This window comes from Phyllostomus discolor, chromosome 3 (assembly GCF_004126475.2).
Source record: "Phyllostomus discolor isolate MPI-MPIP mPhyDis1 chromosome 3, mPhyDis1.pri.v3, whole genome shotgun sequence".
Taxonomy (NCBI): Eukaryota; Metazoa; Chordata; class Mammalia; order Chiroptera; family Phyllostomidae; genus Phyllostomus; species Phyllostomus discolor.
The window spans coordinates 93,190,516-93,204,678 of record NC_040905.2 but is presented as its reverse complement, the minus strand read 5'-3'; the positions used below and the strand labels follow the sequence as shown (position 1 = coordinate 93,204,678).

The window sequence follows — 14,163 nt, the reverse complement described above, 5'->3', positions numbered from 1 at the left end:
TGCCACCCTTCCGGCTGAGGAGTGTGTCACTGGACACGGGGTCCGCCCTCAGGAGGCCACATGTGGCATGAGACCATGTGGTTCCTGGAAGGGAATTTGGTGGTTTGGGGAAGGAATTCCAGAATCTGGTGTCCAGAATAGTCTAGGAGGGAGTTGCAGGCATGTCCTCAGGCCCCATGGATTTCTGGCCCCAAAGGGAGGGGGATGTCCCTGGGGATGGGTACACCCAAGAGTGGCACTGGGTCTCCCAGTGCAGCCTACAGGGTGACATTTGTTCTGTTTTATAAAGCAGTGCAGTGGTTCCCTGCATGGCTGTGCGTGAGAGTGGATGCTTCAGAGGAAAACACGCCTTCTAGTTTTCTTAGGCAGGACCATCTTCTCCTCTCTGTGTCGCTGTTCGCCAAGGCCAAGGGTCTGGTCTGGATAGAAGGGTCCCTTTCGTTCACTCCACCCCTCCAGTCGCACCCTTAGTGCTCGGTAGCCACCCACCAGGCCATGTTCATCTCAGTCTTGTGGGGCGAGGGCTGGGGAAGGTGTGGCTGGGCAGGTGAGCCCCCCTCTGGAGGAGACCCGCTGTGGGCAGGTGTGTGTAGGGCTGGCTGGCCCAGCTTCCCCTACAGAGAGGCTTAGGCTTAATTGTTAAAGGACAGCCTGAACTTGGAGAAGGACCATGCACCAGAAGCAATGGCAGGGGACCCTGGTAAGCAGCCCTCCAAATACGCCTTGAACAGTGGAGGTGCCCCAAGGCCAAGCAAGCCCTGTTTCCTTGCCTGGGGCAGGAGCTGCCAGCAGATGAGGGCTTACTTACAAAGGAGGCCAAGACACAGTTTCCTTTAAAATGTTTTCATTTATTAGTCTTTTTTGAAGCAGTTAATTCTCTTTTCTTATTTAAAAAAAATGTGTGTTTCATCCAGAGTTATACCAAAGTGATTAAAATGAATTTTCTTCTGGGGTTATAGCTCCCCAGATCAGAAAAAAAAATATTTATATATATTTTTCAATTAACCACAAAAGTAAAACCAAGAGAAAACATCAACAATCAAAAATAATCCCCAAATATCCAGGACAAAAAATAAAATATTTATTGATCTATCACAGCGAGACACAAAGAGATGGGAGGGGCAGGGTGGGGCGGGAAGTGCTGTGAAATACAGTGGCTCGAGGGAGGGACGGGGGATACAGTACTGCGTGGGGGAAACCCAGGTTCTCGAGGGGGTTCCTGCGCCCCAGCTGGCACAGCCCCCACACCCCGGGCCCCTTCGTAGGGGTGTGTGGAGTGGGGCGAAGGCAGGGCACAGGCTGCCATGACAGGTTAACCGGGTAGATGGTGGGGTGCCCGGCCAGCTTGTGGTGCCAGGCAGTCAACTGGGGACAAGGATGGATGGATGGATGGATGGATGGACAGATGGGCGGATGAATTCCACAAGAGAAAGAGGGCTATTTGCTTCGGGGTTCTTCTGATCTGAAGGTGCCTGGGGCATGGGGAATAGCGACTGGTGGGGGGAAGGGGCATTAAAGGGGCCAAGAGATGGTGTGACCGAATGCAGCCTGAGGTTTTCGATGATTGGGTACCAACTGGACCGCAGCCAGGGGTGGGTCCTGGTGGGCAGGGGGAGGTAGGACTGCCCACAAAGTGTCTGCACCATTTTCAGGGGAGCCCTAGGGAGGAGGCTTCCCCGGGGGGGCTGCCCTTCCCTCCTCCCTCCCCCAGGAAGATGAAGCACCAGCACTTAGCACCAAGTTCCCCTGGAGATGCAGAGTGTATGGAGGGAGCACCTTGGTGGGAAGGGGGTGGGGGCAGGGGGCCAAGCCCACCCACTCCTTGCCTCTGAAGTAGGGGGCTTCCCGGGGGCCCACTTGGCCACCGTTCTCTTGTTTCCTTGTCCTGTGGATTTCCAAGTCCGCCCGGCCAGCCCTGTCCCCTCCAGAGATGGGGACTTAGGAGGGGGCGTGGGGGGGTGGGTCACAAGGGTTTACATTCTCCACCAAGCAGTAGCACCAACGTTGATGAGGTCGTGAGTCAGGGGTCCTGGGAAGCTCACTTTCTCTTCCGGCCACAGGATTTCCCCAGGCAGGCCCCACCTGGGTGGGGGAGGCATATGAGACACTTAGTCCAGCCCCTCCTCATTGCTGCTCAAGCCACTGCCTGCTGACCAACATCATCGCAGCGGGGAACAGGGGCTCCAAGAAGCCACTGGAAGCCTGGACTGCACCACACTCATTGTACAAACTCCCACCAGACAGGTGGGCGGGACCAGGGCTCAAGATGTGTTGATGAAACCAAGGCACAGAGAAGCGAAAAGGCCACGGGGGCCAGGGGCCAGGTCCCGGAAGGAGTGGGCCTGGACAAGCTCCCCATACTCTCTCTGAGTTCAACGCATCTGGGAAGCCTTCAGCAAGTGACTCAGGGCCACCCCTTCAAGGGAAATGGTGTGATAGAGAAACGTGTGCGAGTGCCTCAGACAAGTGAACAGAGGCCCTTGCAAGAGAGGGAGAGAGTCTTACTCATCCACAGTCAGTGGCTGACCTGGGACGGGAACCCAGAACTCCAGCCCTCTTCTGGGGAGGGTCTGATTGGTAAACCTTGTTTCTAATCAAGGCAACACTGGTAGTAGGGCTCCTGAGTAGTTCCTATCCCTTTGGGAGATAGGCATGGCTTGTTACCGCCACCTGGTGGCAGTGAGGAGCCAAGTGGGGCAGGCACGGGCATCTCTGTGAAGCTCATCCAGGCTGTTTGGAAAAGCAGTGGGGTAGGGCCACAGGCATCACTGGGCACCCGGGAAGGGTCAGGCTGCTCTTGCCTCTGCTCTCCCAGCCCTGGCCTTGCCTCGGCTGCCTCATCCGTGTAGTGGGAAGCAGGTGGGGGTGGAAGGGAATCCATAGTCGGAGCTACCGCAAGGGGTGGAGCTGGGGCTTTTTTGGGTCTCCTTCGGGTGTTCCTGGAACTCGGGAGGTGGTGATCAGGACCCAGCCACACACTTCCAGAGGCTCATGTGCATTTTTGAGCAAAGGCGTGGCTCAGTGCCAGGTAGTGGCCCCTGCCTCCTCTGCCCAGCCTGGGCAGCCTGGGTCCCCCTACCACCCTTCAGATCCTCTAATCTAGGGCTCCCCTTGTTTCATCCCTTCTTTCTCTGTCTCTGCTCCTTTGAGCTCTTCCCTCCTCCTCCTCCCTTCTCTTTCCCTTGGCTCCTTCCTTCAGGGTGTGTGTGGCAGCAGGGAGGCGGGGAATGCTAGGCCTGGCCCAGCCCGGGTGAGCGTGAAGGGCCCTGGGCCTACTCCCAGATCTGATCATCTGTGTCGGAGGCAGAAGAAGGAATGGGTGAGGTGTCCAGCTCCTCCAATCTCCCCGCTCCCTGCCAGGCCTAGCCCGCTGAGCCCTCCTGGCAGCATGGGCCTCGCCTGAGGGGGGCCACACTCTGGGCTTAGGTGCTCAGAGCCCTGGCTCTGTCTCAGTCAATGCATGACCTCAGGTGAGTCCCTGGTGCTCTATGAACCTCAGTCTACCCCATTTGGAACATAGTGTTCTAGAAAAGCTGATGCTCCCTGGCCTTGCAAGGGAGGAAGAAAAGAGTCAGGGGGAGACCAGCCTGGTGTAACTGAGGTTATGGGGTTCATCCTGGGGCTTAGCTCAGGCCTCCTGAGCAGGGGATGAAGCAGGGGAGGGGAAGGATGGAGCCAGAGCTGTAGCACAGGACCTGGGGCGGGAAGCGAGGGCATACCTGGGAAAATAGGGGATACTCCAAAGCCAGGTCTTGCTCCTGCAGGAGGGACTTGTGGTTAGCATGGGGCAGGCCCCAGCTCTGGCCTTGTCCTATCTTCCTCTCTGCCCAGCACCACCTCCTCCCCATCCTCCATAGCCAGAGTGGCTTTCTCCACAAACCTTGTCCCTGCCTGGCACCCTTGTTTGGGGCCCTGCCCAAGGCCCACAGAGCAGCCCTGACTGCTTTCCCCAGGATGTTTCCACTCCGTGACTGCCCCCTCTACCCTCTTGCTCATGTCCTTGTGCTAGCTGCAGCTCTAGGATTTCCCCTGCCGGTGCGACAGGCCTTCTCTGGACCTGGGCAGAGCTGACGATTTCACAGCAGAGATGGTCCCTACCTGCACCTGGGAATGGCCTGGCAGCTCCTAGGACTCCTCCAAGGCCAGCAGCACCTGAGAAGAGGGCAGAGGGGGTTTGGGACAAGGCACAGTCTAAGGGGCCCTGAGCACCCTCTTTGGGTTCTGGGGTCAAGAGAATCCTGGACAGGTTGTCATGTGGGCTTCGAGCAGGATGGAGGCCTGAGGTTGGTGAGATGGGGTGGTCAGGATGGGGAGTATTAGTGGCCTTCAGGCCTGGGCAGGAGGGGGGCAGCAGGGGGTGACTCACCATATTTGGCTGCTTTAGCAGCTGCAGCTGGGGACACACCTGGGGAGACGGGGCACATGAGGGCTCAGGAATACGCCTTCCCTCCCAGTCCTGTCCCCCTTCTGTCCTGTCCCCATTTTACCCTCAGTCCACAGACTTGTCCTTCCACCCCTCCTTCATCCATCTTTCCAAAAGTCTTTGTTAAGCTCCTACTGTGTGTCCAGTCTCGTGGTGCACACAGGAAGAGACTTCAGGCGGGTTTGTGTAGGGAGATGCAATGATGCTCCAAGGAAGAGTGTAATGTCAGCACAAGGCCCGCCAGGACGGCGGAGGCTTTGGACAAGTGACTCCCTCCATGCTCTGGTTTTCTTCTCTAGCAAATGGGCATGGCCACCATTATCCTAATGAACTCCCACTGGAAGCAGTCATGCGAGTTGAAGGAAAGAGGAGAGGGAGAAGGTGGGATCCCCGCTGCAAGAAGCTGCCTGGCCTCTGCTTGCTCAAGGCCCCCTCTGAGTGCTGTGGGAGCCCAGGAATGGGGCCGGCCCACCACACGCTTGAGTGGTGGGTGAAGTGGGGATGGGGCGGGGGCAGAGAAGACAGCTGGAGCAAAGTGTGGCAAGGTGGGAAGGAAAGTCTCTCTGTCTGTCTGTCTCTCTCTCTCTCTCTCACACACACACACAGCATAAATTTACTGATTCCTGAACAGCCCCTTACCTCCAAGGCCCCCAACCCCTGGGACAACTCCACCAGGCCCAAGCCCTCCAAGTCCCAGTCCTCCGGCTCCAAGCCCACCAGCTCCAAGCCCACCAGCTCCCGCGAGGCCTGTGGAGAGAGCTGTGTGTTCAACCTGCCCAGTGGGCCCCTGCTGCTCATCTGTGGAGAGCTGGACTTTTCATCCAGGACCCAGGTGGAGCCTGAGCTTCCAGGGCCTTTGTGGGCACCAGGGGGCCAGGAGGTGGGCTGGGCCTTAGGGAGACGATGCCTCTGAGGGCTTTAGGGGTAGGTCAGGGAATAGTGCTGCACAGTGCATGGTCGGTCAGAGGCTCCCCAAACCCTGGGACCTGGTGGCAGCGCCCACCTCCACACAGTACTCACCAAATTGGGCAGCTTTGGCAGCAGCCTTGGTGGCAGCAGCCACGGCAGCAGGTCCAGCTCCTGGGGACACAGAGGGAGCTCAGAAAGCCATGCTCCATGGATCAGTCTCCCTCCCTGCCCAGCCTGCCCTGGGGTTTCGACTCACCTGGCACAGCACCTGGGACCCCTACTCCACCGAGCGCCCCAGGCACTCCAAGGCCTCCAGGCACTCCAAGACCTCCAGGCACTCCAAGGCCTCCAGGCACTCCCAGCGCCCCAGGCACTCCTGCTCCTGAGGAGAGGAGGTAGAGGGTCAATCCCCTCATTTCTGAAGGACAGAGTCTTCCTGACCCAGGGACATTAGTAGTCAAGCAGACAAGTGGTTGAGGTTATGTGACCAGCGGAAGGAGCACTGGACAGAAAGGCATTCCCAGACACCTGGGCCCGTGTCCGTGACCAATCAGGCAAGAGGAGGCTTCCTGGAGCCTCAGCCCACCCATTGTTTTCTCCACCCCCTTGGGCTAGCACCAGAGCCGCAGGTGGTCACAAGTGATAGCCACACGCTGCCTGCTGAGGGGAGAAGACTAGTCTCAGGCTCTGACAGCCCTGAGTTCAAATCCTGACTTTTCTACTCATTAGAGCTATCACCTCTCTAAGCTCCAGAGCCGCGCCTCCCTAGAGCAGGTGAGGATCCTTAGCCCACTCACCCTGCAGGTGTTTGGAGAGGAAAAGAGGACGACATCTGTAAATATACTCTGAGTTTTGAAGCATTGTCCCAAGCAGGGTTGCTGGGAATAGCAGCAGCAGGAATCCCACAGTTCTCAATGCTTCTCACAGTTAGCATGCTTATTATTCATTGCAACAGGAAAAGTGGGTACTAATGTCATCCCCATTTTGCAGGTGAGAAAACTGAAGCACAGCAGAGGTTAAGCAATATGCTCAAGGTCCCACAGGCAGGAAATGGCTCTGGAGCCTGTGCCCTTAACTGCTTTGTTTCCCTGGCAATGTCTGCTAGACTCAGGCTGACAGAGCAGCCAGCAAGGAACAGGAGAAGGGCCTGTGGGTCACCAGGCCTGCCAGGGGTGGGGGCTGAGGAAGCCGGGATTTTCCGAGGTGGAAACTGGCCCCAAGTGGACCGGCCGGGGGCTGGTTGGTGTTTCCCTAGCAGAGGCCCTGGCCTGGCTCCCAGGAGGCCAGGAATTCGGGGGCCACAGACAGTGTAGGTCTGGCCAGCCAGGGCTGCTGCGCGCCAAGTGGAGGGGCAGGCATGTCTGCCACGTCCTCGTGGCTCGTGGCAGGCGCAGTCATGCTGACAGGGAGGTGGGTGGGGGACTGGGGCCTTCGCTGGCTAGGAGGCAGAAGCCGCTAGCTGGCAGCAGCTCTGGCCCCTCTGTGGCCCTGAGGCCCATGAAACTGTGATGACCAGAGGTACCTTAGGGACCACGGTCTTCTCCAAGGTAGAACTGCCCCCAGGAAGGCTGAAAATGTGAGGGGCGTGTTTGGTTGTCCCAAGGCTGGAGGCTCAATAGGCATTTGGAAGGCAGGAGCCAGGTCTGCTAAGCTGTCCTGAATGTGTCCTAGAAACTGCCTTTTTCCACCCTGACCATCCCAGACCTGTGCTGCAGGCTCCAGACATGGGGCCCTGGGCCGGTGGGAGGGGAGATGGGTGACCAGGTGCTGCCAGGGATGATGGGGGGGTCAGTGTGGGGAGTACTCACCGTATTTGGCTGCTTTAGCGGCAGCCAGAGATCCAGGTACTATAGAAAAAGGGAGAGGGAAACGTGGGGTGGTCAGTGGCTAAGCTCTGTGCTTAAGGGTTCTGCTTCCTCCTGAAAGCCCTCCTTGCCTTCCCTGGCCTTCTTTGCTCCTCTCAAAATCCTGAAGCTGTGGCTCCCCAGCCAGGAGCTCACCCTGCCAGGTAGACCTCCAGTGTTGAACCATGCCTCTGCCAGTCTGCTCTGGGGGTGCTTGAGGGCTGAACTGTGCCTCCCCCTCCTATCCCCTTCAGGTCCGGTGTGGCCTGCCTGAGGCTAGACGCAGAGCAGGGTCAGTAACCACCAGGTGAAGAACTGAAAGCTCCCAGTGGCCCCTGCCGTAGTGAATTGCTGAAGGGGAGCCAGGCTGGCCCACCCATAGACACGGAGCCCAGGGACTTCCAGCTTCCTCCCCTGGGTGATGGACCCCTTTCTGGTTTGGAGGCCGGTGACCCCTTCCCTGGTGAGGTAGCAACTGTGACATCTGTCAGCCCAGGACATCCTTGCCTGGCCTGTCCCGCATCAGTTACCCCAGGCATCTCTGCCTGCTCAGGAGAACCTAGTGGGGAATTTACTATGAGCCCAGGGAATTTACTAGGTGCTGGGGGTTGTGCTGGGAGGGGAGAGGTCTCCCTCCTCTGAGCTCAGGGGTCATTTCTGCCCAGCCTAGAAGGCCTCTCACCTGCCCCGAAGCCAGGAACACCAGCGCCAGGCACACCAGCGCCAGGCCCAAATCCGGGAACTCCAACACCAGGCCCAAATCCGGGAACTCCAGCACCGGGTACAAACCCAGGAACGCCAGCAGGAAGGCCAGCTGCAGCCCCTGAGAAAGATCAGCAGTAGGGTAGTCATGGCAGGCACGGAGCATGCCCCCGAGGGGGTGTCCTGCCCAGGGAGCTGAGTCAGGCCCCAAGGGAAGGGGGCCAGGCCCCCTTAATCCACCCTCTTCGCTGCCACTAGAATGGCCTTCCTGAAACTCCCACTGAACACCAAGTCCAGCCCCTCCCCCAGCTGGTATTCAGGGCTGCACGCTCACTACACCACCTTCTTTTCCAGCCTAACCTCCCACTCTTCCCCCTTGGATGAGCTCATCTGATGCTCCCAACAGCCTTCTGCAGTGGGTGTCATCAGCGCTCACTTGGTGTGCACGAGGACAGGAAACTCAGAGGCCAGGCACTCAGTTAGTGTGAGGACTAGGATTCGAACCCGGGCTCCCTTACACTAAATCCGCTTTCCCAAACCCTCCGCCTGCTCCCTTGGGGATCCTCCAGTCTGTATAGTAGGCCTGAGAAGCTGCATATTGTGGGGCGCAGCTCCTGCTTGGGTTGTGCCGGGCCAGCCTGGGTTCGGTCGGGGGAGGAGGGAAAGCCAGGCAGGGCACTCACGGAGCTGGGCTTTGGCGGCCAACTTAGCAGCAGATTTGGCTGCTCCTGGCACCCCTGCTCCTGGAAAGAGAGGGGAGGGGCATCAGGATGTCACCCACAGAGGATTCAGGGGCTCCTCAGGCCCACTTTCTCACACAGCTCACCTGCAACACCGCCAGGGCCAATGCCAATGCCGGGAACTACACCAGCACCGGCGCCAATGCCAACCCCAGGAACCACGCCAGCGCCGCCAGGAACCACGCCAGCGCCGGGGCCTAACCCTACAAGTGAGAAGGACAGATCCTTAACCCGATCCCAACCAAGATGGACAGAAGCTAATGGGAAGAGCAGCGAGCTGGGAATCAGGAGCCTTGGGTTTCCATCCCACGCGGGGCACAGAACGGCTGTGTGATCTTGGAAAGATTATTTTCCCTTGATGCGTCTCAGTGTCCTCACCCCTAATGTGAGACACATGTAGGATCAGGAGTTCTTAACCTCTGGAGGCACAAGGACCTGTTTGAGACTTCTGAGGGTAATGGAGGCAGAGTTATGTAGTAAAGGGTGTTCTGCAAGACAGACAGACATGGGCTCAAAGCTCAGCTCAACCACCATTTAGCTGTGTGACAATGGGCAAGTTATTTAAGCTCTCAGAACCTCAGTTGCCACACCTGCAAAATGGAGATAGTGGTTCCAACTTCGTAAACTTGCTGTAAAGATTGTCTCAGCAAATGGCAGCTTTACAAAAAAGGGGTCATTTTTCATATGTGAGTTTGGGGGTCAGTGCACCCGAAATTAAGATTTCTGTGACCTAGACAGCCCTACATCTTCTGATCTGAATCTTGCTGCCCACAGGTCCCTAAAGCCAAGGTGTGCAGGTGCCCTGGCCCAGGCCTGGCCAACAGCTGGGCTCTATGTCAGGGCTACTGCCATTCGCTATGTCCAGGAAGGTGGAGGCAGCTGAGGCTGACCAGGGGGCCCTCAGATGCATTCAGAGTTGGAGAACCTTGTCAGGGAACAAGAAATCTTGCTACCAAGAGAGCAGGAACCAGAGGAGCCCAACATGAGGTCCGGAAGTGGGGCGGGCCCCAGCTAGACTTAGGGGCAGCAGGGGCTTTGGGAAGCGTGGGGAGGTTGTCCTGGGGGGCCTCCTCAGGGCCTGTTCTCACTTTGCTTTCCTGATCAGAGACTTTACCCACTCCCTAAAAGTGGACAGATGCGTCAAAAGGCCCACAGTGAGAATGTGACAGCTTGAGGGGGCTCCCAGACCCCAGAACAGGGGCCATGAGAGGGCAGTGCTATAGGATGAGCACCGGGAGCAGAACTGGGGTAGGACACTTACCAAATTGCGCAGCTTTAGCGGCTGCTGCAGCGGCTGCGGCTGCTGGGGTCCCGGCACCTGGAAGGGTGAAGAGAGGGGGTTGGGGAGGGGGTCTTCTATACCCCTCCCCATTCTCCCCCACCCCCATTTTGGAAAGACCTCCCAGAGTCCCCCTCGGGGGAACTATTCCCTCTCCCAGCAGACCCTCTCTGGGGCTGCCTCTTCACGCTGGACACAGAGAGAGAAGTATGCAGAGCCCAGCCTGAGTCGAGCCGCCTGGGCTCCAGGCCCACTCTGAGGGTGGCCCACTAGCTGCCCCGGGCACACCCCTTCCTTGAAAGCAGCCCACGGACTGCGACAGTCTAGCCTGGACTATGGTGGTGGCAGCCCAAAGCTGTGACTGGCAGAGGCTTAGGTCCTTTCCAAGCCTTTGCTTCAGATATTTGTGATGCATTCTGCTAACGATGATGTTAATTTTAAAAAATCTTCATTGTGCCTGTATCCAAAACTATTAGAGGAAATATCTCATTTTGGAGGGAAGCTCAGAAGGGGATTTTGTCCCAGAAAGAAGAAGGAATCTAGAAGAGAAATCTTCTGGTAGGAAAAAACAACGAAGGAAGGTTGTAACTTCATCTCAGTGTATCTCCTAATTTCTTCCCTTTGGCCTGTGACTGGTGGAAGATAATGCAGGGGAACTGAAGAGTGACACACGCCCTTCCAGATGGTCAGCAACAGAAAGGACCCTAAGGCAAATGAGGCCACCCCACTCTGACAGAGCAGAGCTCTGCTGCTCAGCTGGTTGGCATCTGGATGTCCTGAGCATCCCTGAGGGAGTGACTTGCCAGGTTTGTTCAGCAGACTGGAATCCCATAAGGGGTCTTCCCTCCAAAGTAGGGGACATTGCTTTCCCTCCTCCCCATCTCTGGGCTCAGTCTTGCCATTTTTAAAATGGTGCACTTGACCTGGGTCAACTCCAGGGCCCCTTCCATGAGACAAACCAAGCCTGACTCTGGGTTGAGGACACAGCTCACCTGGCACCCCTCCAGCGCCTGGCACACCTGGTACTAAACCTCCAACGCCTGGCACCAGCCCTCCCAGGGCTCCTGCTCCTCCAGCACCTGGAGGAGTAAAGGAAGAACGTCTAGCTGTGCCCCTTGAAGCTCCCCCTCCTTGAGGGAGCAGAGGGGTAGGGGTGGGGAGGGGACCAGAATGGCTGCAGTGAGCACCTTCAACTCACTGGTTTGGGGTGGGGTGATAAGCGGGGCACCAATAATCCTAATGATGGGGAGTTGAAAAGGGCAGAAAAGTTCAGTGCAGCTTTGGAAGATGGGATCAGGGGCTTCCAATCTTAGTGCAAGCCATTTCAGACCTGGAGGCCTGAGTGTGAGCTTGCTCTGTCCTCGTGCTGGGGAATTGCTCTGGCCTCAGAGCCTGAGCCCCAGAGCAGGGCAGGGCAGGGCAGGGCTGGGGTGGAGAGGAGGAGAGGGTGCTCCCCAGGAGAGAAGAATGCTGCCCTGGGCATGGGGGCATGCAGGGTGGGGACACGTACCAAACTTGGCTGCCTTAGCGGCTGCTGCCCCAGCTGCAGATAGAAGAAAATGAAAGAGACTCTTAGAAACCTCATTGGACCCCAGTGGGGCTGTGCTGATTGCTCTCCTGCCCAGAGAGGCACTTCAGGCCCTCCCCGTGCTCTCCCCAACTTCCCCCTGAGCACACTGAAGCCCAGTCAACACTCTCCCACTCCCCCTAGAGCCCTACAGAAGAGAAGCCCCCATGCCTTCTCCCTGTTTCCCCAGATAGAACTAGGGCTCACGGGAAATGCCAGGGACAGCTCCAGGAATGGCTCCAGGGACAGCTCCAGGGATGGCTCCAGGGACAACTCCAGGGATGGCTCCAGGGACAACTCCAGGGACAGCTCCAGGGATGGCTCCAGGGACAACTCCAGGGATGGCTCCAGGGACAACTCCAGGGATGGCTCCAGGGACAGCTCCAGGGATGGCTCCAGGGACAACTCCAGGGATGGCTCCAGGGACAGCTCCAGGGATGGCTCCAAGACCTGGAAAGCCCCCAGCACCAACCCTGTGAGTGGGAATGCCTCCATCTCCCACTCTGGTTCCGCCCCTTTGGAGGGAGGAGAATTGGATAGAAGAGAAGCTCAGTGAGAGAGACTGGGAGGGTGCTGGGGGATGCTGGTGGGCTGGGGAAGTGGGTGCAAGCCTCACTCAAATCTGGTCCTTGAAGGACAGTAAACCATAGAATGCCTGGGCCCCTACCAGCCTTTTCTAGGAAGCCTTTATTGATAACCAGCCCCCCGACCCCAGCCCCAGCATTTCGCCAACCCTGCTCTGATTGGGATAGGACCCTTTTGGTGACTACGGGGTGGATGTGGGCAGGTCCCACTTCCCCAGCCAGGCTCAGGCTTCACGGAGAGAGGCCCTGGCTGGGGCTGGGAAGGTCAGAGACACGGTTCCCACTGGGAATGCCATAGAGGACTGTCCCATCACTCAGCTCCATGGCCTCATGGTGGGAGTCCACTGGGGAGACATCATCCTGGGGCCCAACAGGTCCAACTTCCCAGCTCTGCCAGTGACTTGCTGGGTAACCCTGGCCAAGCCATGCCCTTTCTCTGGCCGGAACAGGGTAGGATGAAGCACAGCTATCAGCACACTCACCATATTTTGCTGCTTTGGAGGCTGCTTTAGCAGCTGCAGCTGGTGACACAGCCCCTGGAGAGACCCAAGCAGACCCAAGTGATTAGGAGAGCATGGATGATAAGTGCTCAATATACATTCACTTTTCACTCATCTGTCCAGTCTAACTCTATCAAGCCAATCCAATGGATGTCTATTTATCTATCCACCCACTCACATCTCCATCTATTCATCTGTGTACTTAGCCACCTATTCATCCACCCACTTACCTACCCGCTATGTCTCTCCATTTTTTGTCTATCCTTAGACTTCAACCACTCAACCACATATCTTTCTGTCCATTCATGCACCCATCTCTCCAACCATTTATTCATGCATCTGCCCATTCATCAAACTATCCATCCAACCATCCATTTTGCACTTATCTACTACCCACCTCCTCCTCCAATCATGTGCTCACTCATCCATCCATCCACCATCCATCTGTCTATTCATCCATCCATCCATGTACACACCCATCATTCTAACCACTTCTCTAGTCCCTCACTTGCTTTTCCACCTGTCTTTCCATCTACCCATTCATCTCCCCATCCACCATTTTACCCATGTATCTATTCATTCATGTATTCATCCATCCTTGTATCTGCCCATTCATCCTCTTATCCATCAACTTCTCTACTCATCCACATGGGCATTCATGCACATACCCAGCTGCCCATCTGCCCATCTATCCATCCATCCACCTACCCACCCATTTACCCACCAGTTACTAAGCAACTATTTAGCTAAGGGCCGAGAACATCGAGATGACAGAGACGTGCTTCCTCCCCCCAGGATCACACTGACAGCCAGAGGTGAGTTGGAGAAGATAATGCTGGCAGTAACTAGTTAGGATCTTGTTATAATCCAAGGGAGAGAAGATGAGTTATGGCCAAGGGTATGGGAGAAGAGGATAGATGAGTGAAGCATTAGGGAGAATCTAAAAGTCTTGGCAATAGTTTTAATATTTCTCTTACACACACACACACACACACACACACACACAGCCCAGCTCATCTGGCCTACCCACAATACCTGGGACTCCAACACCTGGGACCCCAACACCTGGGACCCCAACACCAGGGACTCCAACACCAGGGACTCCAACACCTGGGACCCCAACACCAGGAACTCCAACACCAGGGACTCCAACTCCTGGGACCCCAACACCAGGAACTCCAACACCTGGGACTCCAACACCAGGAACTCCAACACCAGGGACTCCAACTCCCGGAACACCAGGCACCAAGCCTCCAGCAGCTCCTGTGGAAGGAAAGGATTGTTCTGGCCTGGACCCCATGGGACCCTCAGAGGACCTCCAGGGGCATGGCTCGGGAGAGCTGTGGGAGTGGCAAGTCCTGAGTGCGGAATCCCAGGCGGGCTGGCATTGCCTACAGAGCTCTACAGGTTTGGGTCTGTGGATGGGAAGAACATGGTGTATGTCTAAAACAAATTCAGAGCATACCACTAGCACACAGGCAGTTGGAGCAGGATTTATGGGTTGGCCTTGGGAGTAGGGTGAAAGGAGCCAGGTGCTCCACAGTGGCCCCCCCAACCCCCACTGCTGGGCCAGTCAGTGGAGAACAACAGAGAGGGCCAGGCAGAATGGCTAGAA

At 56.9% G+C, this 14,163-nt stretch overlaps 1 protein-coding gene across 17 annotated transcripts in view; it reads right to left on the bottom strand.

Moving 5' to 3' along the window:
* Nucleotides 1-892: 892 nt before the first annotated feature.
* ELN (elastin) overlaps nt 893-14,163 on the bottom strand; it is a 31,625-nt gene continuing 18,354 nt past the window's right edge. For 6 of the 17 annotated variants that reach the window (XM_036020816.1, XM_036020823.1, XM_036020817.1 and 3 more), the window contains 17 exons: nt 13,584-13,811; nt 12,531-12,584; nt 11,672-11,914; nt 11,408-11,446; nt 10,890-10,976; nt 9,880-9,936; nt 8,705-8,821; nt 8,562-8,621; nt 7,859-7,999; nt 7,141-7,179; nt 5,589-5,714; nt 5,444-5,503; nt 5,063-5,170; nt 4,367-4,405; nt 4,099-4,152; nt 3,720-3,758; nt 893-2,082 (listed from right to left, as the gene is read on the bottom strand). In XM_036020816.1, coding sequence (XP_035876709.1) covers nt 2,039-2,082; nt 3,720-3,758; nt 4,099-4,152; nt 4,367-4,405; nt 5,063-5,170; nt 5,444-5,503; nt 5,589-5,714; nt 7,141-7,179; nt 7,859-7,999; nt 8,562-8,621; nt 8,705-8,821; nt 9,880-9,936; nt 10,890-10,976; nt 11,408-11,446; nt 11,672-11,914; nt 12,531-12,584; nt 13,584-13,811 — 1,535 coding nt within the window. In that variant the 3' untranslated portion in view covers nt 893-2,038. Of the gene's footprint in view, nt 2,083-3,719; nt 3,759-4,098; nt 4,153-4,366; nt 4,406-5,062; nt 5,171-5,443; nt 5,504-5,588; nt 5,715-7,140; nt 7,180-7,858; nt 8,000-8,561; nt 8,622-8,704; nt 8,822-9,879; nt 9,937-10,889; nt 10,977-11,407; nt 11,447-11,671; nt 11,915-12,528; nt 12,585-13,583; nt 13,812-14,163 lie in introns of all 17 variants that reach the window. The other 11 variants (XM_036020829.1, XM_036020830.1, XM_036020819.1 and 8 more) reach the window with 11 other exon arrangements.